This window comes from Saimiri boliviensis, chromosome 7 (assembly GCF_048565385.1).
Source record: "Saimiri boliviensis isolate mSaiBol1 chromosome 7, mSaiBol1.pri, whole genome shotgun sequence".
In the NCBI taxonomy this organism is placed as follows: domain Eukaryota; kingdom Metazoa; phylum Chordata; class Mammalia; order Primates; family Cebidae; genus Saimiri; species Saimiri boliviensis.
The window spans coordinates 10,986,582-11,009,773 of record NC_133455.1 but is presented as its reverse complement, the minus strand read 5'-3'; the positions used below and the strand labels follow the sequence as shown (position 1 = coordinate 11,009,773).

At 50.9% G+C, this 23,192-nt stretch overlaps 1 protein-coding gene and 1 long non-coding RNA gene across 2 annotated transcripts; one reads left to right on the top strand and one right to left on the bottom strand.

The window, feature by feature from the left end:
- Positions 1-816: 816 nt before the first annotated feature.
- On the bottom strand, positions 817-22,396 carry HPD (4-hydroxyphenylpyruvate dioxygenase). Its single transcript, XM_003932161.4, has 14 exons — positions 22,339-22,396; positions 22,203-22,229; positions 21,278-21,340; positions 20,845-20,949; positions 19,555-19,597; positions 19,062-19,144; positions 17,757-17,846; positions 13,020-13,123; positions 12,368-12,445; positions 9,888-10,050; positions 9,701-9,772; positions 5,402-5,524; positions 1,214-1,330; positions 817-1,124 (listed from the first exon to the last, which is right to left on the bottom strand). Exons 1-14 carry the CDS (start codon positions 22,339-22,341, stop codon positions 1,014-1,016), a joined length of 1,182 nt encoding a protein of 393 aa, XP_003932210.1. The 5' UTR covers positions 22,342-22,396; the 3' UTR covers positions 817-1,013.
- Positions 1,324-10,467, top strand: LOC141585058 (uncharacterized). The gene is made up of 2 exons (XR_012518325.1): positions 1,324-3,735; positions 7,443-10,467. It is a non-coding gene; the product is annotated as an uncharacterized LOC141585058 (long non-coding RNA).
- Positions 22,397-23,192: the final 796 nt, after the last annotated feature.

The following is a 23,192-nucleotide window of genomic DNA, read 5'->3' as shown; positions in this document are numbered from 1 at the left end:
TTGTCTAACATGCTCCCCCTCCTGCGTTCAGAAGTTTGGGCTCTGGGTAGCAAAACTGAAGACAGCTCCTCTTTAGAGATCTTTAGCGATCCTAAAACCAGCAGACAAGATGCCACCATACTCTGACCCCACCTCAGGGCCTTTCCCTGTTTGCATGGTCCTGTGACTGACTCCCAAATGTCACCTTCTCAGAGAGGTCTTCCCTTGATCAAAATTAGTTCCCCTGTGGTCTTTACCTCCACATAAACTCATCAACTTGTTTTTGTTTGTTTGTTTTTTGAGACAGGGCCTCACTCTGTTGCCCAGGCTGGAGCACAGTGTCATGATCAGGGCTCACTGCAGCCTCAACCTCTATCAATTGATCCTCCTGCCTCAGCCTCCTGAGTGGCTGGGATCACAAGCGCATGCCACCAGGCCCGGGTAATTTTTATTTTTATTTATTTTTGTAGAGACAGGGGCGGGGTCTTGCTATGTTACCCAGGCTGGGCTCGAACTCCTGCCTTCAAGCGATCCTCCCACCTTGGCCTCCCAAAGCGCTGAAATTACATGTGTAAGCCACCATGCCCGGCTCACGGCTTGCTTTATTGTCTGAATCGCGTTTACCTCTCTACAAAAGCGGTGTCACCGTCTTTCACTCTAGAGTGCAAGTCCCCTTCCTTCCCTGGTTCCAGAATTCCCCTCTCCGCGCGGTCCCGCTTGGCAAAGCGCTGGCACCCGCGCCTCCTCAGGTACGGCGGTGCTTGCGGCAGCCCCAGCCTCGCCCTGGCTGCAAAGAGGCGCTACTGCCTTACAAGCAAAACAAACACAGACACGGCATTGGACCGGGCACGCTTTACTCGGGAGGGCAGGGGCGGAGGGCGGTCCTCTGAGGGGCGTGGTCACGGTGGGCGGAGCCTTGGGGGCCGAGTCCGCGCTGGGCGGGACCCAAAGGGAACGGCCAGTGGGGAAGTTGGGCAAGTTCCAGAATCAGGGGGCGTGGCTGTGTCCGTAGGTGGGCGGGGAGGTGGGCGGGCTTACATGCCGGGCACCACCCCGTCGGTCTCCATGTTGGTGAGGTTACCCCGCAGGTTCTGCTCCTCCTCAAAAGCCTTGAACAGTGAGTTGAAGTTACCGGCACCAAAACCCTGGGGCGAGAAAGGAGGTGAGCCGGGGACCCAGAAAGCCGAGTGTGCTAGCTGCCTGTCCCCTCGGGCCTGCGGGGTACAGGAGGTACCTGGTGGTTGTGGCGCTGGATGACTTCCAGGAAGAGCGTGGGCCGGTCCTGCACGGGTTTGGTGAAGATCTGCAGGAGGTAGCCTTTCTCGTCGTAGTCCACCAGAATTTTCAGCTCCTAGGCGGGAGACAGGGGGCTCTGCTAGGGGAGGCTGGCTCACCCTCTGTCCTGGCACGGTGAGATCCTTGGAAAGCCCACAGGGGTTCCTGCACCCCAAAAGCCCGGAAATGACCTCTTTTTCCGGTAGTTCCAGCCTCCTCCAAATATATCCCCAAACTATCCTATTACCACTCCCGTACTACAGTTTCTTAGGCAGTTTCTGCCTAAGCCACCATTCAAGACTGCTCTCTGCTTCTCATCTTGTCTCCTTACAATCCATCCTCCCCGCAGACATTAGCGGTATCTTTTAAAAATTGGTTCATGTCGCCGGGCGCGGTGGCTCAAGCCTGTAATCCCAGCACTTTGGGAGGCCGAGGCGGGTGGATCACGAGGTCAAGAGATCGAGACCATCCTGGTCAACATGGTGAAACCCCGTCTCTACTAAAAATACAAAAAAATTAGCTGGGCATGGTGGTGCGTGCCTGTCATCCCAGCTACTCAGGAGGCTGAGGCAGGAGAATTGCCTGAATCCAGGAGGTGGAGGTTGCGGTGAGCCGAGATCGCGCCATTGCACTCCAGCCTGGGTAACAAGAGCGAAACTCCGTTTCAAAAAAAAAAAAAAAAAAAAAAAAAAAAAAAAAAAAATTGGTTCATGTCACTCACCTGTTTGAAATCAGTGGAAATCAAAACCTCATATATTGCTGATGGGACTGTAAAATGGTGCAACCACTTTGGAAAACAGTCTGGCAGCTTCTCAAAAAGTTAAACATATAGTGTTGCTTTCCTTAAAATGCGGATTAAAAAAAAAAAAAAAAAGGGTGGCCGGGCACGGCGGCTCACACTTTGGGAGGCCAAGGAGGGCGGATCACCTGAGCTCAGTTGGAGACTAGCCTGGCCAACATGGGGAAACCCGGTTTCTACTAAAAATACAAAAAATGTGGCTCATGCCTGTATTCCCAGCACTCTGGGAGGCTGAGGTGAGCAAATGACCTGAGGTCGGGAGTTCAAGACCACTTGGCCAACATGGGGAAATGCTGTCTCTACTAAAAATGCAAAAAAAAAAAAAAAAAAAAAAAAAATTAGCTGGAATGGTGGCACATGCCTGTGATCCCAGCTACTTGGGAGACTGAGGCAGGAGAATCGCTTGAACCCAGGAGGCAGAAGTTGCAGTGAGCCAAGATTGGCCACTGCACTCCAGCCTGGGCAACAAAGCAAGACTCCATGTCAGAAAAAAAAAAAAAAAAGTTAGCTCGACATGGTGGCAGGTGTCTATAAGTCCAGCTGCTGGGGAGGCTGAGGCAGGAGAATTGCTTGAACCCTGGAGGCGGAAGTTGCAGTGAGCCGAGATCACACTACTGTACTCCAGCTTGGGAAACAAAGCAAGACTCTGTCTCAAAACAAGCAAAAGGGAACATGGAATTAATACGTGACCTAGCTACTCCCAGATATATACCAAAGTGCACCGAAAACATGTCCACACAGAGCCTTTACACAGATGTTCACAGTAGCATTACTGATGACCCCCAAAAGTGGAAACAACCCAAACATCCATCAACAAGGAATAGATAAAGTGTGGTCTATGTATGCAATGGGTTATTTTTTGGTCATAAAAAGGAAGGAAGCAGTGACACACGCTCCAACGCAGATGAACCTTGAACACACGATGCTGTGGGAAAGAAGCTGGTCACAACAGGCCTATTTTATGATTCCTTTTGATGAAATGTCCAGAATAGGCAAATCTATAAAGACTGAAAGTAGATTAGTGATTGTCTAGGGCTGGGGTGGGAGTGAGGAAGGGAATGGAGGGGTTGGGAGGTGCTGGCTAAGAGGCTCAAGGTTTCTTTTCAGGGTGACAAAAATGTTCTAAAATTGATTTTTTGCCCAGGCTGGAATGCAGTAGCCTGATCATGGCTCATGCTGCTTCGACCTCCTGGCTTCAAGTGATCCTCTCACCTCAGCCTCCTGAGTAGCTGGGATTACAGGCACGAATTACTATGCCTAGCTTATTGTTTCTTTTTTTGAGATGGAGTCTCATCCTGTCACTCCTGGGCTGGAGTGAAATAGCTCGATCTTGGCTCACTTCAACCTTCTCCTCCTGGTTCAAGCAATTCTGCCTCAGCCTTTGGAGTAGTTGGGACTACAGGCATGTGGCACCATGCCTGGCTGATTTATTGTATTTTTAGTAGAGACAGGGTTTCACTGTGTTAGCCAGGATGGTCTCCTGATCTCATGATCTGACCTCCTCGGCCTCTCAAAGTGCTGGGATTATAGGCATAAACCACCACACCCAGCCCGGCCCACTAATTTTTTAAAACTATTTTTTTGTAGAGACAAGGTCTCCCTATGTTGCTCAGGCTGGTCTTAAACTCCTGGCCTCAAGCAATCCTCTCACCTCAACCTCCCAAAATGCTGGAATTACAGAGGTAAGCCACTGTGTGTAACACGTTTTTGTTTTTCTTTAGACAGGGCCTTGCCCAGGCTGGAGTGCAGTGGCCTAATCATGGCTCACTATAGCCTCTACCTCCTGAGTTCAAGTGATTCTCCCACCTCAGCCTCCCCAGTAGCTGGGATCATAGACACAGATCACCACACCCAGCTATTTTGTTGTTGTTGTTGTTGAGACGAGGTTTCACCATGTTGACCAGGCTGGTCTCAAACTCCTGGCCTCAAGTGATCCACCCGCCTCAGCCTCCCAAAGTGCTGGGATTACAGGCATGAGCTACCACACCCAGTCCTAAATGGATTTTGATGATAGTTACACAACATAGCAAATAGCTAAAAACTACAGAATTGTACACTTTAAAAAGATGAGATGACATGTTATGTGACATTTATCAATAACACTGTTAAAACCAACCAAACAAACAAAAAAACAAACAAAAAAAACACCTCCAATGGTTTCTGGCCACAAAAGAACAAAATCCAGACTCCTGAAAATAGCTCAGAAGAGGAACTGGCTCTTGCTTACCTGTCTGACCTGGGTCACCGCTCAAAAACAACCTTCCATCCACTCTAGCCTATTCTTTCTTTCTGAGACAGAGTTGCGCTCTCTCACCCAGGCTGGAGTGCAGTGGTGCAATCTCAGCTCACTGCATTCTCCTTCTTCCTCTTCAAGCGGTTCTCCTGCCTCAGCTTCCCAAGTAGGTGGGATTACAGGCACCCACCACCATTCCTGGCTAATTTTTTTGTATTTTTAGTAGAGATGGGGTTTCAACATGTTGGCCAGGCTGGTCTCGAATCCCTGACCTCATGATCCGCCCACCTTGGCCTCCCCAGGTGCTGGGATTAGAGGTGTGAACCACCATTCCTGGCTCTAGTTTATTCTTTCTGTTCTCCAGACACTCGGGGCTTGCTCCTACCTTTCCGTTGCTGTTCCCTCTGCTAGGAATGCCCTTTTCCCGCTGTCACATGGCCAATTGCTGCTCATGATCTAGAGTTCACTCAAATGTCACCTCCTCAGAGAGACCCTCCCTGACCACTCTCTGTAAAGTAGCCCCAAGCTGTCTGTTTTAATTTCCTGCACTGACTCTATTTCTCTGATGGTGCTTTTTTTTTTTTTTTTTTTTTTTTTTTTTTTGAGATGGAGTCTTGCTTTATTGCCTAGGCTGGAGTGCAGTGGCACAATCTCGGCTCACTGCAATCTCCGCCTCCCGGGTTCAAGCGATTCTCCTGCCTCAGCCTCCCAAGTAGCTGGGATTACAGGCGCCCACCACCACACCCACTGATTTTTGTATTTTTGCTGTGGCTCATGCCTGTAATCCCAGCACTTTGGGAGGCTGAGGCGGGTGGATCACTTGAAGGGTTTCACCTTGTTGGCCAGGATGGTCTCCATCTCTTGACCTCGTGATGATCCACTTGCCTCGGCCTTCCAAAGTGCTGGGATTATAGGCATGAGCCACTGCGCCCGGCCTCTGACAGTGCTTTTATTGTTTGTTTGTCATCTGTCTGTTCCTCCTGCATACACCTCAGAATAAATGTCCCCTGCCAGCAGGGACTTGGTCTGGGCTCCCCTCTGGCTTAGATAATATTTTTGAAAAGATGGAACTCAGGGCACTCCCCACAAGGCTGCGGATCCTGCCTGAGCCTCACCTCCAGGACATCAATGCTCTCCTTCACCTTGATCTTGGCTACCTTCAGCTTCTCCCGCAGTTGCTTGTAGTACGTGGAGGGAACAGATAAGAATTCCATGCCTCTCTCTCGCAAGTGGCGAATCTGTTTCAGAACAAAGTTGGGGTCAGCCTGTGGGCTCCAAGTTAAGCTCCCCTAGCCAGGTGGAGGTGTTGGGCCATCAGAAGGTGGGGTCCCTATCCTAGCTCCCCTCAACTCCAGGATGCTGTGTGGCCTCTTCCCCTTTCTCTGTCACGAGCCCTGTTAGAACAACACTGCTAGATTTATAGAACACACGCATGTGCCTGCCTTGAGCACTTCTTTCTTTTTTTTTTTTTTTTGAGACGGAGTCTCACTGTTGCCAGGCTGGAGTGCAGTGGTGCCATCTTGGCTCACTGCAACCTCCACCTCCCGGGTTCAAGTGATTCTCCTGCCTCAGCCTCCTGAATAGCTGGGACTACAGGCGAGCACCACCACACCCAGCTAATTTTTTTTTTTTTTTTTTTTTTTTTTTTTGAGACAGAGTTTTGCTCTTGTTACCCACGCTGGAGTGCAATGGCACGATCTCGGCTCACCGCAACGTCCGCCTCCTGGGTTCAGGCAATTCTCCTGCCTCAGCCTCCTGAGTAGCTGGGATTACAGGCACCCGCCACCATGCCCAGCTAATTTTTTGTATTTTTAGTAGAGACGGGGTTTCACCATGTTGACCAGGATGGTCTCGATCTCTCGGCCTCGTGATCCACCCGCCTCGGCCTCCCAAAGTGCTGGGATTACAGGCTTGAGCCACCACGCCCGGCCAATTTTTGTATTTTTAGTAGAGACAGGGTTTCACCACATTGGCCAGCATGGTCTTGATCTCTTGACCTCATGATCCGCCCACCTCAGCCTCCCAAAGTGCTGGGATTACAGGCGTGAACCACTGCGCCTGGCCGAGCACTTATGACGTATTTCCTCATATGTCCATGCAGCAATCTTTTAAGGCAGCTGGAAGACTATTCTCTCATTTCATAGCTGGGGAAACTGAGGCATCAAGAGATTAAGGATTATTAGGCTGGGTGCGGGAGGCCAAGGTGGGAAGATCATTTGATGTCAGGAGTTTGAGACCATCTTGGCCAACATGGTGACACCCCATCTCTACTAAAAATACAAAAAAAATTAACCAGGCATGGGGTCGTGTGCCTGTAATCCCAGCTACTCGGGAGGCTGAGGCAGGAGAACTGCTTGAACTCAGGAGGTAGAAGTTGCAGTGAGCCAAAATTGAGCCACTGCACTCCAGCCTGGGGGACAGAGCAAGACTCCATCTCAAAAAAAAAAAAAATGGGATCTATTAATATAGATATTTTTTGAGACGGGGTCCTGCTCTGTCACCCAGGCTGGAGTGCAGTGGCACAATCATAGCTCACTGCAGCCTCAACCTCCCCAGTTTCAGGTAATCTTCCTACCTCAGCCTCCAGAGTAACTAAAGCCACAGGTGTGCACCACCACACCTGGCTAATTTTTTGATTTTTTGTAAAGATGAGGTCTTGCCCTTTGCCCAGGCTGGTCTCAAACTTCTGAGCCTAAGCAGTCCTCCCACCTCGGCCTCCCAAAGTGCCTGACCCCCAGTTTAAATGTGCAATGTCCTTCACCCTTGCCGTCCCAATCCCCTGCTTCACTTTCTTCCTGCTGCTCTCTACCATCTAGCATTTGTATTTTACTTATTTTTTTTATTGCTCCACAAGGGCAGAAATGGTTATTTGTGGATGTATCCTAAGTACCTATGACAGTGCCTGGCATGTAGTAGATACTCAGTAAACATCTGTTGAGTGAATGGACAAATGAAGTTGCTAAGGTCGTGCAGTGAACTCTTGGTTGGCATAGTCCAGGCGCTAGTCCACTCTGCCATAGTGTCACTTAAGGAAGGGGTAGGACCCAGCCTCCCCATGCACCATCTATCTGGACCTACAGATGCAGGACATTTATTCTGTCTAAAGAGACAAAAATCAATCTTATAGCCTAATCGCCTCTTTTTTTTTTTTTTTAGGTGGAATCTTGCTCAGTTACCCAGCCTAGATGGAGTGCAGTGATGCAATCTCAGCTCACTGCAACCTCCACTTCCTGGGTTCAAGTGATTCTCTTGCCTCAGCCTCCTGAGTAGCTGGCATTACCGGTGTATACCACCACAACCAGCTAATTTTTAAATTTTTAGTAGAGATGGGGGTTTCACCATATGGCCAGCCTGATCTCAAACTCCTGACCTCAAGTGATCTGCCTGCCTTGGCTTCCCAAAGTGCTGGCATTACAGGCATGAACCACCATGTCCCACCCTAATTTCCTCACTTAAAAAAATATTTCTTTTTTTGTGGTTGGGGAGACACAGGGCCTCACTCTCTGTTACCCAGGCTGGAGTAAAGTGGCTCAATCATAGCTCACTGCAGCCTTGAAATCCTTGGCTAACTGGATCCTCCTGCTTCAGCCTCCCCAGTAGCTAGGGATGAGGCACCAAGCCTGGTTCATTTTGTTTACCTTTTTCAGAGACAAGGTCCCACTGTGTTGCCAGGGTGATCTCCTGGGCTTAAATAATCCTTCCACCTTGGCCTCCCATGTAGTTGGAACTACAGGCATCAGCCCTTGTGCCAGTCCTAATTTCCTGTTTTTTATTTTTATTTTTTATTTATTTATTTTTTTTTTGAGACAGAATCTCACTTTATCCCACAGGCTGGAGTGCAATGGTATGATCCCGGCTCACTGCAACTTCTGCCGCCCGGGTTCAAGTGATTCTCCTGCCTCAACCTCCTGAGTAGCTGGGATTAAAGGTGCCTGTCACTGTGCCTGGCTAATTTTTGTATTTTTAGTAGAGAAGGGGTTTCACCATCTTGGCCAGGCTGGTCTTGAACTCCTGACCTCGTGATCCACCCACCTCGACCTCCCAAAGTGCTGGGATTACAAGTGTGAGCCACTGTGCCCGGCTTTTTTTTTTTTTTTTTTTTTTTGAGACGGAGTTTCGCTTTTGTTACCCAGGCTGGAGTGCAATGGCGCGATCTCGGCTCACCGCAACCTCCGCCTCCTGGGCTCAGGCAATTCTCCTGCCTCAGCCTCCTGAGTAGCTGGGATTACAGGCACGTGCCACCATGCCCAGCTAATTTTTTTGTATTTTTAGTAGAGACGGGGTTTCACCATGTTGACCAGGATGGTCTCGATCTCTCGACCTTGTGATCCACCCGCCTCGGCCTCCCAAAGTGCTGGGATTACAGGCTTGAGCCACTGTGCCCGGCTTTTTTTTTTTTTTCTAAAGCGGAGTTTCACTCTTGTCGTCCAGGCTGGAGTGCAATGGTGTGAAGCCTTAGCTTGCTGGAACCTCCACCTCCTGGGTTCAAGCAATTCTCCTGCCTCAGCCTCCCGAATAGCTGGGACTACAGGTGTCCATGACCATGCCTAGTTAATTTTTATATTTTTAGTAGAGATGGGGTTTCGCCATGTTGGCTAGACTGGTCTGGAACTCCTGATCTCAGGTGATCCCCCTGCCTCAGCCTCCCACATTGCTGGGATTACAGGAGTGAGCCACTGTGCCTGGCCCTAATTTCTTCATTTTTCTTTTCTTTTCTTTCCTTTTTTTTTAATTCCAACTAACCCTGAGAGATTTTTTTCAAGAATTTCCTCTTTTTTGTTTTTTGTTTTTTGTTTTTTTGAGACGGAGTTTTGCTCTTGTTAACCAGGCTGGAGTGCAATGGCGCGATCTCGGCTCACCGCAACCACCACCTCCTGGGTTCGAGCAATTCTCCTGCCTCAGCCTCCTGAGTAGCTGGGATTACAGGCACGCGCCACCATGCCCAGCTAATTTTTTGTATTTTTAGTAGAGACGGGGTTTCATCATGTTGACCAGGATGGTCTCGATCTCTTGACCTCGTGATCCACCCGCCTCGGCCTCCCAAAGTGCTGGGATTACAGGCTTGAGCCACTGCGCCCGGCCAAGAATTTCCTCATTTTTAAGGTAAGACAACTTACCTTAAAAAAAGTCCAGAGACAGCACTGAATCCCCTAGAAACACAGAGCAAACCGCTGGCAGAACCAGGACCATCACCCAGGCTTCCTGATACCCTAGCACCTGCTACCTTGAAAGCCCAGGGGTTCTGCGGCGACTGAACTCTCTGGGGTGGGTGGGGCTCCAGGAAGCAGTGAGGGGGTCCTGTTTTCCAGCCCAGAGGAGTGGGCCCAGGACGGCCGCCACCCTCCCTCTTGATTTTGCAGAGACCATGCCTGGCTGTGAATGAAAAAGAATTGGGACTGGGAAGGGGGTCGAACCGCTGTAATGATGTCCTGGGTCTTGAGAGCGATGTGCTGGACCCCGGCGCCCCCGTTATAGTCCACATATTCCTGGGGGAGGGAAACAAGGACACCACTGTCATTTGCCCCGTCACCCACATTCCTGACTCTGCAAGCACTCTCAGACCTCTTCCCTGCTCTCTCCCCGCAGCTGGGGCGGCTTCACCTGGATCTGGGACTTCTTCTTGCCAGGCGCTGGCTCATTGATGGGCATCTTGATGGACTCCTCATAGTTGGCCACCACAATGGATCGCAAAGAGCTGTATTCCGTGTGCACCTGCGTGTCGTCCACGGACCAGAAGCGGTGAAACTGCAGGTTTTTCAGGTACCTATAGGGTTGGCGGCGGAACACATCTGCTCTGAGCGCCTCCTGGGACGGCCTCCACCACCCCATCCCCACCTTCCAGAATCTGTCCCTGAGCAGGCTCCAGAAAGGAGACGCCATTGCCATCATACCAATCAGAGAACTTCGATTATTGTTGTTGCTTGAGACAGAGTCTCACTCTGTTGCCCAGGCTGGAGTGCAGTGGTGCCATCTCGGCTCACTGCAGCCTCCATCTGCAGGTTCAATGCTCCTCCCACCTCAGCCTCCCAAGTAGCTGGGACTACAGGCATGTGCCATCACACCTGCCTAATTTTTTTTTGAGACTGAGTTTTGCTCTTCTTACCCAGGCTGGAGAGCAGTGGCGCAGTCTTGGCTCACTGCAACCTCCACCTCCTGGGTTCAAGCAATTCTCCTGTCTCAGCCTCCCAAGTAGTTGGGATTACAGGCATGCACCACCACGCCCAGCTAATTTTTTTGTATTTAGTAGAGATGGGGTTTTACCATGTTGATCACGCTGGTCTTGAACTTCTGACCGCAGGTGATCCACCCACCTCTGTCTCCCAAAGTGCTGGGATTACAGGCGTGAGCCACCATGCCCAGCCATATTTTTGTAGAGATGAGATTTTGCTATGTTGCCCAGGCTGGTCTTGAACCCCTGGGTTCAAGCCACCCACCTACCTCAGCCTGCCAAGGTGTTGAGATTCCAAATACAAGCCACCATGCCCAGCCTAGACCTGTGTCTTTATGATGTCACTATTCCTTCAGGCGGAGCTGTCTTGGAACGAAATACATATAGGAGAGCAAGGCTCCCTCAGATGGAAGTAAAGTGCTTTGAGAAAACGGCCCTTTCCCGCGATTTGGACAGGGGTGCTGTCTGGGTGGTGGCAGCCTTCCTCCAAGCCTCCCTAGGCTGTGACGCCCCCAGGATTCCTCAGAGGAAGGGCCCGTGGGTTGTTTTGGGCCTTAAGTCCACTGGTCTCCATGTTGACAGTTTTACAGTGAATAAACACATCAGTGGCCTCAGGCTAACTCCCATTATCTTGTGCTGTATTTTCCACTTTTATTTTATTTTATTATTATTATTTTTTGAGACGGAGTCTCACTCTGTCACCCAGGCTGGAGTGCAGTGGTGTAATCTCAGTTTACTGCAATCTCTGCCTCCTAGGTTCAAGCGATTCTCCTGTCTCGGCCTCCCGAGTAGCTGTGACTACAGATGTGCACCACCATACCCAGCTAATTTTTTTTTTTTTTTTTGAGACAGAATTTCGCTCTTGTTACCCAGGCTGGAGTGCAATGGTGCGATCTCGGCTCACTGCAACCTCTGCCTCCTGGGTTCAGGCAATTCTCCTGCCTCAGCCTCCTGAGTAGCTGGGATTACAGGCACACGCCACCATGCCCAGCTAATTTTTTGTATTTTTAGTAGAGACGGGGTTTCACCATGTTGACCAGGATGGTCTCGATCTCTTGACCTCGTGATCCACCCGCCTCGGCCTCCCGAAGTGCTGGGATTACAGGTGTGAGTCAGCACGCCTGGTCCTTAATTTTTGTATTTTTATTAGAGATGGGGTTTCACCATGTTGGTCGGGCTGGTTTTGAACTCCTAACCTCAGGAGATTCACCTGCCTTGGCCTCCCAAGACTGAGATTATAGGCATTAGCCACTGCACCCAGCCTATTTTATTTTATTTATTTTTTTGATACAGAGTCTCGCTCTGTTGCCCAACATCCACCTCCCTTCAAACAATTCTCCTGCCTCGAGTACCTGGAATTACAGGTGTCTACCACCACGCCCAGCGAGGTTTTTTTTTTTTTTTTGAGACAGAGTTTTGCTCTTGTTACCCAGGCTGGAGTGCAATGGCGCGATCTCGGCTCACCGCAACCTCCGCCTCCTGGGTTCAGGCAATTCTCCTGCCTCAGCCTCCTGAGTAGCTGGGATTACAAGCACGCGCCACCATGCCCAGCTAATTTTTTGTATTTTTAGTAGAGACGGGGTTTCACCATGTTGACCAGGATGGTCTCGATTTCTCGACCTCGTGATCCACCCGCCTCGGCCTCCCAAAGTGCTGGGATTACAGGCTTGAGCCACCGCGCCCGGCCGGTTTTGTGTTTAATAGAGATGGGGTTTCATCATGTTGGCTAGGCTGGTATTGAACTCCTGACCTCAAGTGATCCTCCCACCTCGGCTTCCCAAAGTGCTGGGATTACAGGTGTGAGCCACTGCGCCCAGTCTTATTTTCCACCTGAGTGCAAGGACCAGGAAGTGGGCTAGTTCGCCATGAGGAACCGTCATCTTCACACAGAGGGAGAGGGCCAGGGTCTCACCATTCAGAGGCTGACACCATCTCCTGATCAGGCTGGTTTCCCACAATGTGGTCGATAATCTCGAGACTGCACTTAGGCCTGGGGGAGGGAAGAAGATAGGGGTGAGAAGGTGGCTACCTCCCTTCTCCACGACCCTCAATAGTAATAGCTCACACTTCTGTTTTTGGAGTTTTATTTTTTTGTAGAGATGAAGTCTCTGCAAAAGAGAGACTCTTTTGTTGCTCAGCCTGGTCTTAAACTCTGGGGCTCAAGTGAGCCTCCTGCCTCAGGCTCCCAAAGCGCTGGGATTATAGGTATGAGCCTATATGAGTCCGGCCTCACACTTACATAGCATTTACTATGGGCCAGACATTTTGTCAATTCACATACTATTACGGTCTCCACTTTGCAGATGAAGAAACTGAGGCCTAGAGAGAGGAAGTGACTTGCCCGAGTGAAATAGCTGTGAAGTAACAGAGCTGGGATTTGAACCTGGGGACGTTTGGTTGCAGAGGCCATAGTCTCATGTCCTCACCCCTGAAGACTTCCAGGAATTCCCTAGCCGGCTCACTCTGCCCCGTCACACATGCCCAGGGGACATGGAGGAGGCAGGCATTAACTTCTCACAGCACCTCAGGGTTTTCCACCCACCTCTGCCCGGAGGGACACTCACAGTTGAGGAAGTAGGGGGTCCATGAATGCTGGGGCCTCATATCCAGGCAAGAATCGGCCGGCGTAGCTCATCTTCTCCACCAGGGTGTGTGTGGTGTCGCCATACTACAGGTGGAAAACAGCGCAGCTCGGGCCCTGGGCACCCATCCCCGCAGAGGACAGAGCGCGCTGCATGGTGCTAACGCAGCCCTGGCTTCCAACCCGCAACTGACCCTAACTGGATGCGTGATCCTGGACAAGTCACTTCTTTCTGAAGTGCATTGCAATCTGTCGCTTGTTTGTGAGTTTCTGTGAGGGCGGGGACACTGTGTTGCTCATTATGGTGTCCCCAGCGCCAAGCTCAGTGCTTGGCACAGGGAGGTGCTCAATGAAGTACCTGCTTCATTTATTTAAGTAGCTCAACTGGATGAAGAACGTGGGAGGGCACTGGATTAGATTATACTGAAGAGCTCCGTCAGCCACTTTAACCATCTTTTTTTTGTTGTTGTAGTTTGAGATGGAGTCCCACTCTGTCACCCAGGCTGGAGTGCAGTGGTGCGAACTTGGCTCACTGTAACCTCTGCTTCCTGGGTTCAAGCGATTCTCCTGAAGTAGCTGGGATTATGAGTGTGCACTACCACCCTTGGCTAATTTTTGTGTTTTTAGCAGAGATGGGGTTTCAACATGTGGCCAGGCTGGTCTTGATCTCCTGACCTCAGGTGATCCAACCGCCTTGGACTCCCAAAGTGCTGGGATTACAGGCATGAGCCACTGTGTCCAGCATTTTTTTTTTTCTTTTTTTGAGACAGAGTCTTGCTTTGTTGCCCAGGCTGGAGTGCAGGGGCATGATTTTGGCTCACTGCAGCCTCCACCTCCCAGGTTCAAGCGATTTTCCTGCCTCAGCATCCTGAGTAGCTGGGACTGCAGGCACATGGCTCCATGCCTGGCTAGCTTTTGTGTTATTTTTTTACTAGAGACAGTTTTACCATGTTGGCCAAGATGGTCTTGAACTGTTAACCTCAAGTGATCCCCCTACCTCAGCCTCTCAAAGTGCTGGGATTACAGGCACACTTTAACCATTTTTATGTTCTATTCAATTTTTTAACTTTTATTTTTTTAAATTTTATTCATTTACTTAGTTTTTTGAGACAGAGTCTTACTCTGTTGCCCAGGCTGGAGTGCAGGGGCATGATCTTGGCTCACTGCAGCTTCCATCTCTCGGGTTCAAGCGATTTTCCTGTCTCAGCATCCTGAGTAGCTGGGACTGCAGGCACGTGGCTCCATGCCTGGCTAGCTTTTGTGTTATTTTTTTACTAGAGACAGTTTTACCATGTTGGCCAAGATGGTCTTGAACTGTTAACCTCAAGTGATCCCCCTACCTCAGCCTCTCAAAGTGCTGGGATTACAGGCACACTTTAACCATTTTTATGTTCTATTCAATTTTTTAACTTTTATTTTTTTAAATTTTATTCATTTACTTAGTTTTTTGAGACAGAGTCTTACTCTGTTGCCCAGGCTGGAGTGCAGGGGCATGATCTTGGCTCACTGCAGCTTCCATCTCTCGGGTTCAAGCGATTTTCCTGTCTCAGCATCCTGAGTAGCTGGGACTGCAGGCACGTGGCTCCATGCCTGGCTAGCTTTTGTGTTATTTTTTTACTAGAGACAGAGTTTTACCATGTTGGCCAAGATGGTCTTGAACTGTTAACCTCAAGTGATCCCTCTACCTCAGCCTCTCAAAGTGCTGGGATTACAGGCACACTTCAACCATTTTTATGTTCAATTCAATTTTTTAACCTTTTTTAAAAATTTTATTTATTTACTTATTTTTTTGAGACAGAGTCTTACTCTGTTGCTCAGGCTGGAGTGCAGTGGCATGATCTTGGCTCACTGCAACCTCCATCTCTTGGGTTCAAGCGATTCTTCTGCCTTAGCCTCCCGAGTAGCTGGGACTACAGGTGCTGCCACCATGCCTATATAATTTTTGTATTTTTAGTAGAGACAGGGTTTCACCATGTTGGCCAGGCTGGTCTTGAACTCCTGACCTCAGGTGAGCCACCTGTTTACCTGGTCACAGCTCACTCCAGCCTCCACCTCTTGGACTCAAGCAATCCTCCCACCTCAGTCTCCCATGTAGCTGGGACCACAGGCATGCTCCATCATGTCTGGCCAATTTTTAATTTTTTTTTGTAGAGATGGGGTCTCACTTTGTTGCCCAGGCTGGTCTCAAATTCCTGGGCTCAAACAGTCCTCTTGCCTTGGCTTCCCAAAGTGCTGAGATTACAGGTGTGAGACACTGCATCTGATCTATTTCTTTTTTATTTATTTGTATTTTTAATTTTTGTAGAAATGGGATCTACCTGTGTTACCCAGGCTGGTCTCAAACATTTTTTTTTTTGTTTCTATCATCTCAGCTACTAGAAATCAAACTTTTGACCTCAAGTGATCCTCCCGCCTCAGCCTCCCAAACTGCTGAGATTATATGTGTGGACCACTGTGCTCAGCCCTTTATGTTGAGTTTAATCTCAAGGAGGTAAGACCTGTGATTGTCTCTGTATTACAGTAACACAGGAGCTAAACAGAATCGGTCATCTTTGCTGAGTGTCTAATGTGCCAGGCACTGTTCTAAGTGCTATACACAAATGACCTTTTTTTTTTTTTTTGAGACAGAGTCTCATTTTGTTGCCCAGGCTGGAGTACAGTGGTGCAATTTTGGCTCACTGCAACTTCTGCCTCCTAGGTTCAAGCAATTCTCCCACCTCAGCCTCCCAAGTAGCTGTGACTACAGGTGTGCACCACCATGCCTGGCTAATTTTGAAAATTTTTTTTAGTAGAGGCGGGGTTTCACCATGTTGCCCAGGCTGGTCTCAAACTCCTGACCTCACATGATTTGTACCCCCCGACACCGCCCGCACCAGCCTCCCACAGTGCTGGGATTTTGGGCGTGAGCCACCGAACCTGGTCCTCATTGGATCCTTATGATGACCCTATGAGGAATCATAGCTGAAGATACTGAGCTTGCAGCCTTAAAAAGTAACGAGATCATGTCCTTTGCAGGGACATGGATGGAGCTGGAAGCCGTTATCCTCAGGAAACTAACACAGGAACAGAAAACCAAACACCATGTTCTCACTATAAGTGGGAGCTAAGGCTGGGCGTGGTGGCTCATGCCTGTAATCCCAGCACTTTGGGAGGCCAAAGCAGGCCAATTATGAGGTCAGGAGTTGAAGACCAGCCTGCCCAACATGGTGAAACCCTGTCTCTACTAAAAATACAAAATTTAGCCGATTGTGGTGGCGGGCACCTGTAATTCCAGTTACTCAGGAGGCAGGAGAATCACTTCATCCTGGGAGGCAGAAGTTGCAGTGAGCGAGTTCATGCCATTGCACCCAGCCTGGGTGGCAGAGCAAGACTCTGTCTCAAAAATAATAATAATAAGTGGGAGCTAAATGATGAGAAAACATGGATGCATCGTCGGGAACAACAGACACTAGGGCCTGTCAGAAGGGGGAGGTGAGGGAGGGAAAGCACCAGGAAGAGCAGCTAATGGATCCTGGGCTTAATACCCAGGTGATGGGCTGATGTGTGTGGCAAACCACCATGTACACATTTCCCTATGTAACAAACTTGCATCTCTTGCACATACACCCCAGGACCTATAATAAATGTTGAAGAGGGCCGGGCGCGGTGGCTCAAGCCTGTAATCCCAGCACTTTGGGAGGCCGAGGCGGGTGGATCACGAGGTCAGGAGATCGAGACCAACGTGGTCAACATGGTGAAACCCCGTCTCTACTAAAAATACAAAAAATTAGCTGGGCATGGTGGCACGTGCCTGTAATCCCAGCTACTCAGGAGGCTGAGGCAGGAGAATTGCCTGAACCCAGGAGGCGGAGGTTGCGGTGAGCCGGGATCGCGCCATTGCACTCCAGCCTGGGTAACAAGAGCGAAACTCCGTCTCAAAAAATAAATAAATAAATAAATAAATAAAAAATAAATAAATGTTGAAGAAAACAGCTGGGTGCGGTGGCTCATGCCTGTAATCTCAGCACTTTGGGAGGCTGAGGCAGGTGGATCGCTTTAGGTCAGGAGTTTGAGACTAGCCTGGCTAAACTTTTAGTAGAGATGGCGAAACCCCATCTCTACTAAAAACACACAAATTCGCTGGGTGTGGTGGCAGATGCCTCTAATCCCAGCTACTTGGGAGGCTGAGACAGGAGAATCACTTGAGCCCAGGAGGCAGAGGTTGCAGTGAGCCAAGATCACACCACTGCACTCCAGCCTGGGCGACAGAGTGAGACTCTGTCTCAGAAAAAAAAAAAAAGGAAAAAAAAAAAAATTGAAGAAAAAAAGACACTGGTGAGGCCCGGGAAAGTTAAGTGCATGTCCCAGGCTGCACAGCTGTTCCAGTTCCAGTCCTTGCTCATTTAAACAGTCAGAGAGGTACAGCAATATGCCCGAAGTCACACAGCTGTGTGGGAACTGATGTGCCCGGACCCCATCCTTCTCCCTTCTTCAGAGCCCCTGCCTTCACCCCCTTGCTGTCGCCCTCCCACCCTGGGAGGAAGGGAAGCCTGGGAGGAATGGCTGGTGGCTCCTGCAGCCCCCATGCACTGGCCAGGCATGACAGGGTACAGACTTGAGGGCTAATGTCTGTGCTCCAAGGCCCGTGGGTGGGATGGTTTGATGGTCAGCTGTGGGGCTTCTGGCATCTCAGTAGTGCTGACAGCAGGAGGAGGAGTGGGGGGCACCAAAGCGAACTCACCGTCTGCAGCACAGCAAACTTCACCTTCCCAAACTTGTCTTCCTCTACCCAGGGCTCCCGCACGATTTTGGCTCCCCGTTCACGTGCTTTCTGCAGAGAAGTTGGGATCGGGGAGGTGAGGGTGGGAATCTTCCAAAACCCTTGTCTGCTGCTCCTGCTGGGTGGCCCCTGCGTGGTCCTGCAGGCCCCTTCAGTTTCTCCAGCCCCAGGTAGGAACCCCCGCCCCAGGTTCCCACATAGGAACCCCAGCCAGCTTCAGCCGTTACCCCCAATACTCATCCTCATTTGGCAAGTAGGGAAACTGAGGCTGAGGCCCAGAACTGGGGCTATGGGAGACAAACAAGGTAGGGATAGGTGTCTGTCCTGCCTCTGCTAACTCCCCCTGTGACGTTTCCCCCTCTCTAGTCCTCAATTTCCCCATCTGTAGAAAGAATTGTTGGATAATAATAATAATGAGATTCCTGCATTCATTTAGCAAAACTGAACTGCATGCGGTGCTTATATCGTGCTCCAGGCTCTGTTCTGTATTCCAGCCTCATTCATCCTCACGACATTATGCAGAAGATACTATTGTCATCTCTGTTCTCTAGGTGAGGATGTTGAAGCACAGAGACATTAAGTCACTTGCCTGAAGTCACACAGCTGAGATTCAGTCCTGGAGAGTCTGGCTCTGGAACCCACACTCTGAATCTCTAGGCTGCCTCTTGGGTACAGTGTTTGGTTTAGAGTTGTGCTCAAGAAACGGTAATTCTGAGGCTAGCTGAAGTGGCTCATGCCAACACTTTGGGAGGCTGAGGCGGGCGGATCACTTGAGGTCAGGAGTTCGAGACCAGCCTGGCTAACATGGCAAAACCACGTCTTTACTAAAAATACAAAAATTAGCTGGGTGTGGCAGGCACCTGTAATCCCAGCTACTCAAGAGGCTGAGGCAGGTGAATTGTTTGAACCCAGGTGGCGGAGGTTGCAGTGAGCCGAGATCGTGCCATTGCACCACAGCCTGGACAACAGAGCGAGACTTTGTCTCAAAAAAAAAGGAAGAAAGAAAAAGGAAATGGTAATTCTGATCTAATTTCTCTTTTGACAACCCAGCTGTGGTTAGCCTCATCTGGCAGCTGTGGAAACTGAGGCTCAGAGAGAAAGAGGACGCACGGAAGAGGACAGGGCACCCCTGGAGCCCAGATGTGCATCACACCAGCCTCTGGGCTTGTCACTGTGATGTGGCAGTGTCCTTCCAGTCGTGACTGACGGGGTCCCCGTGGCAGACGGAGGCCTTCCTCTCCCCAGTCTGCCCAGGTGTGTTCTCACCTGCACGATGTAGTCACAGTCTTCCACCTCGAACGCGATGTCCTTTACTCCATCGCCGTGTTTCACCAGGTGATTGCCCATCTCTGCGGTCGGCAGGGAGGGGTCTAGGTCCCCTTACCTGGCTTTCAGTCTCCATCCAGGCCCTGAACCAGAGCCCACCCCCAGAGCCATGCGTCCGCCCCTCCCCAAACCCAGACCCCTCCCCAAGCCCAGACCCCTCCCCCAGAGCCATGCGTCCGCCCCTCCCCAAACCCAGACCCCTCCCCCAGAGCCATGCGTCCGCCCCTCCCCAAGCCCAGACCCCTCCCCCAGAGCCATGCGTCCGCCCCTCCCCAAACCCAGACCCCTCCCCAAGCCCAGACCCCTCCCCCAGAGCCATGCGTCCGCCCCTCCCCAAACCCAGACCCCTCCCCCAGAGCCATGCCTCCGCCCCTCCCCAAACCCAGACCCCTCCCCCAGAGCCATGCCGTCCACCCCTCCCCGGGCCCCTCACCTTTGTTCCAGGGGTTGAGGGCTGAGGAGAGGACAAACACAATCTAAGACACAGAGGAGAAGCTGGTGTGGCTGCTGGCTGGGAGGAGCGTGGGGAGGTGCACCCATCCCCTCCCTGAGACACCCCTGGTGGAGCAGAAGGACTCCTGGACCTGGGTTCTAGCTCCTTCTCTGCCTTAGTTTCCCACCCTGGTCCTGAGGGATGGGGCTTTCAGCCATGCCAGACCAGCCCCGGACCCCAGATCCTAAGAGGAACTGCTAGATCAGGTCTCCCTTGGGGAGAGAGCTTCAGGGACCCCATCGGTCAGGGCACTGCTTAAAATTCCTCCTTTGACGTCCTAGGTTTTCTGAGCACCTGTGGGCTCAGTGTTGGGCCAGGCTGAGGAGGAGGCGAAACCAGGACGGATCCTGGTGTGTGGCTGTGCAAAGGTACCAGTGGAGGGGTCGTGGGAGCTGGACCGTGTGTTTTTTGTCATTGTGTGTGTGGGTTTTTTTTAATTTTAGGTGGAGTCTCACTCAGTTGTCCAGGCTGGAGTACAGTGGCCTGATCTTGGCTCGCTGCAACCTCTGCCTTCCAGGTTCAAGTGATTATCCTGCCTCAGCGTCCCAAGTAGCTGGGATTATAGGCGCCCATTACTACACTTGGCTAATTTTTGTATTTTTAGTAGAGATGGGGTTTCTCCATGTTGGTCAGACTGGTCTCGAACTCCCAATCTCAGGTGATCCACCCGCCTCAGCCTCCCAAAGTGCTGGGATTACAGGCGTGAGCCACTGCACCCGGCCTTGTTTTTTTTTTTGTTTTTTTGGTTTTTTGGTTTTTTTGTGATAGGGTCTCACTCGGTTGTCCAGGCTGGAGTGTAGTAGATCGCTGTGGTGTAATCACGGCTCACCACAACCTCAACCTCCCGGGCTTAGGTGATCCCCCCACCTCAGCCTCCCAAGTAGCTGGGACTACAGATGCACACTACCACATCTGACTACTTTTTTTGAATTTCTTGTAGAGACAGAGTCTTGCCATGTTGTCTAGGCTGGTCTCAAACTCTTGGGCTCATGTGATCGCCTGCCTTTGCCTCCCAAAGTGCTAGGATTACAGGCATGAGCCATTGCACTTGATCAAGCTGAACTATGTGGACATAGCCAAGCTCTACCTCCTGAAGTGGGGGTGTGACTGCCTGAAGAAGGGGCCTCGTGCTCTAATCACACTGAGGTGCTGTAAGGGCTACAGTCTCAGGGAGTGGAGCGACCCGGCCTCCTGGATGGCAGGGGCGTGTGTCCTAAGGTAGGGACTCACCTTCCCTTGTTTGATGACATGGCTGACTACCTCCCGGGAGCCGGTCTCTAGGCCCCTGTAGGCTAGAGGTTCGAAGCCCATCTTGGTGCAGTAGAATGACGCGGCCTGAATCACAGGGTTGCAGCAGGGTTCATGAGGGTTGAGGGGCCAGCCTGGGAGACCCCCAGAAGAGAGCCTCCGGCCCGCCTCAGCCTGCCTGCCCTATTGCCCCACGTGCAGAGACCCTCCTGGGAAGAGAGCCTGCTGCCTGCACATTTTGCTGACAGAGAACTTTCCCGATGGTGTAATTAGGATTCAGAGTATCTGGTCCCAGCCTTGACCCTGATCCTCCCCTCCCAAGGGCCAATCACAGACCCTGCTGGAGACCTGCCCCTGTTCAGGTGGCCCTCTGGCCTGCTCTCTGCTTACTCCAACATGTTGCCCCAGCTTCTACCTGCTTGGCGTTGCCAACCCAGAAGGTCACAGAGTGGAAGTGGAGGAATCGGCCTCTCTCAGGCTGCAGGAGAGAAGAGGTGAGGTTGAGTCCCTGAAAGGGAATCTAGAGAAGTCTGGGTGGCGTGATGTCCCCTAGCCACGCCACCTGCCTCATCCCAGCCTCAACCACAGGATTTAGGAGCAGCGGAACCCCATGCAGCCTTGCCAAGCCTCAAAAGGGATTTCTCATGTGGAGGCTGAGCTCCTGGGTGTTTTGGATGGGGAAGCCCCCTCAGGAGGCCTGCCAAAGGTTCACACAGGGAAATAGCCTTTTGTTGCAGCAATATGGATTTAAGTTAGTCCTTAGAAAGAACTTCCAGATGGCATTAAGAGATTGGCAGACATTTAAGTAGGGGTACAAATTTTCGTTTTGTTTTTTGAGATGGAGTCTTGCTCTGTCACCCAAACTGGAGTGCAGTGGCATGAGCTCGGTTCACTGCAACCTCTGCCTTCTGGGTTCAAGCAATCCTCGGCTTCAGGTGATCCTCCTGCCTCTGCCTTTGCCTCCTGAGGAGCTGGGATTTTAGGCATGTGCTACCACACCCGGCTAACTTTTGTATTTTTAGTAGAGACGGGGTTCCCTCATGTTGACCAGGCTGGTCTCGAACTCCTGACCTCAAGTATTCGCCTGCCTTGGCCTCCCAAAGCACTGGGATTACAGACATGAGACACTGCACCCGGCCAGGGTACAAGTTCGTTAGGAGGGTGAGGTTGAGTCCAGCTCATTCTGGGGGAGCCCGGGGGTAAAATGGGGTGTGTAGGTATGGACATCACATATCCACCCCAGTCCTTCCTCTTCTGCTTTTGCTGAAACCCCAGTCTCCCTGCACTCTGACCCCCTTCTAGACCCAGGCCCCGACATTTCCCACATTTCCCCTGCTTACCTTTGCCCCTTTGTCACTGTAAGTCGTCTAAGGAGAAAGAGAAGGACAGTGAGACTTGGAGGCTCCAAGCAGGTGCTTCTGGAAGTGTCACTGAAGATGTCCCACCCAAGGGGAGATGGCCAGCCTTGGCACTTACCATGACTGATCTTGGTCAAACCTGCTGCTGGGAAGATTGGATCAAGAGGCCTGGCGGGTGCTGGGCTGGAGTATTTAACCCCAAGCAGGCCCCGCCCCTGCCTCCTGGCCTACCTGGGGGGATTGGGGGGCAGCTGAGCCCAGCCCAGGATAAAGGAGCTTGAGGCTGCAGGGAGCTGTGATTGCACCATTGCAGCCTGGGCAACAGAGGGAGGACCTGACTAAGAAAGAAAGAAAGAAAAGAAAGAAAGGAAGGGAGGGAGGGAGGGAGGGAGGGAGGGAAAGAAAGAAAGACCTCCTGTCACATATAGATAATACCCACATGAATTCCCATTCTCAATTATGAGGCTATTATCACTTCCACTGGCTCATCTACCATGGCTTAGGTAGGAAATACTGTAAACGTCCCCACACAGTGGCTCACACCTGTAATTCCAGCACTTTGGGAGGTGGGCAGATCACCTGAGGTTAGGAGTTTGAGACCAGCCTGGTCAACAAGGCGAAACTCCGTCTCTGTTAAAAATACAAAAATTCGCTGGGCATGGTGGTGGGTGCCTGTAGTCCCAGCTACTCGGGAGGCTGAGGCAGGAGAAATGCTTGAACCTGGGAGCCAGAGGCTGCAATTGCAATTTAACCTGGGCAACACAGTGAAACTTCTTTCTTTCTTTCTTTCTAGCACTGTCTAGCACTGTCACCCAGGCTGTAGTTCAGTGGCATGATCTCGGCTCACTGCAATCTCTGCCTCCTGGATTCAAGCAGTTCTCCTGCCTCAGCCTCCCAAGTAGCTGGGACTATAGGCGTGTGCCACCATGCCTGTAGTCCCAGCTCAGTCTCAAAAAAAAAAAAAAAAAAAAA

Bases quoted from the DNA above. Each gene is read 5' to 3' on its own strand.
- HPD (XM_003932161.4), bottom strand. The intron at 19,145-19,554 runs GTGAGGGGCCCG...TGCCGACCGCAG, and splicing joins CCTCAACCCCTGGAACAAAG to AGATGGGCAATCACCTGGTG. The intron at 17,847-19,061 runs GTGAGAACACAC...ACTTCTCTGCAG, and splicing joins ACTGTGACTACATCGTGCAG to AAAGCACGTGAACGGGGAGC.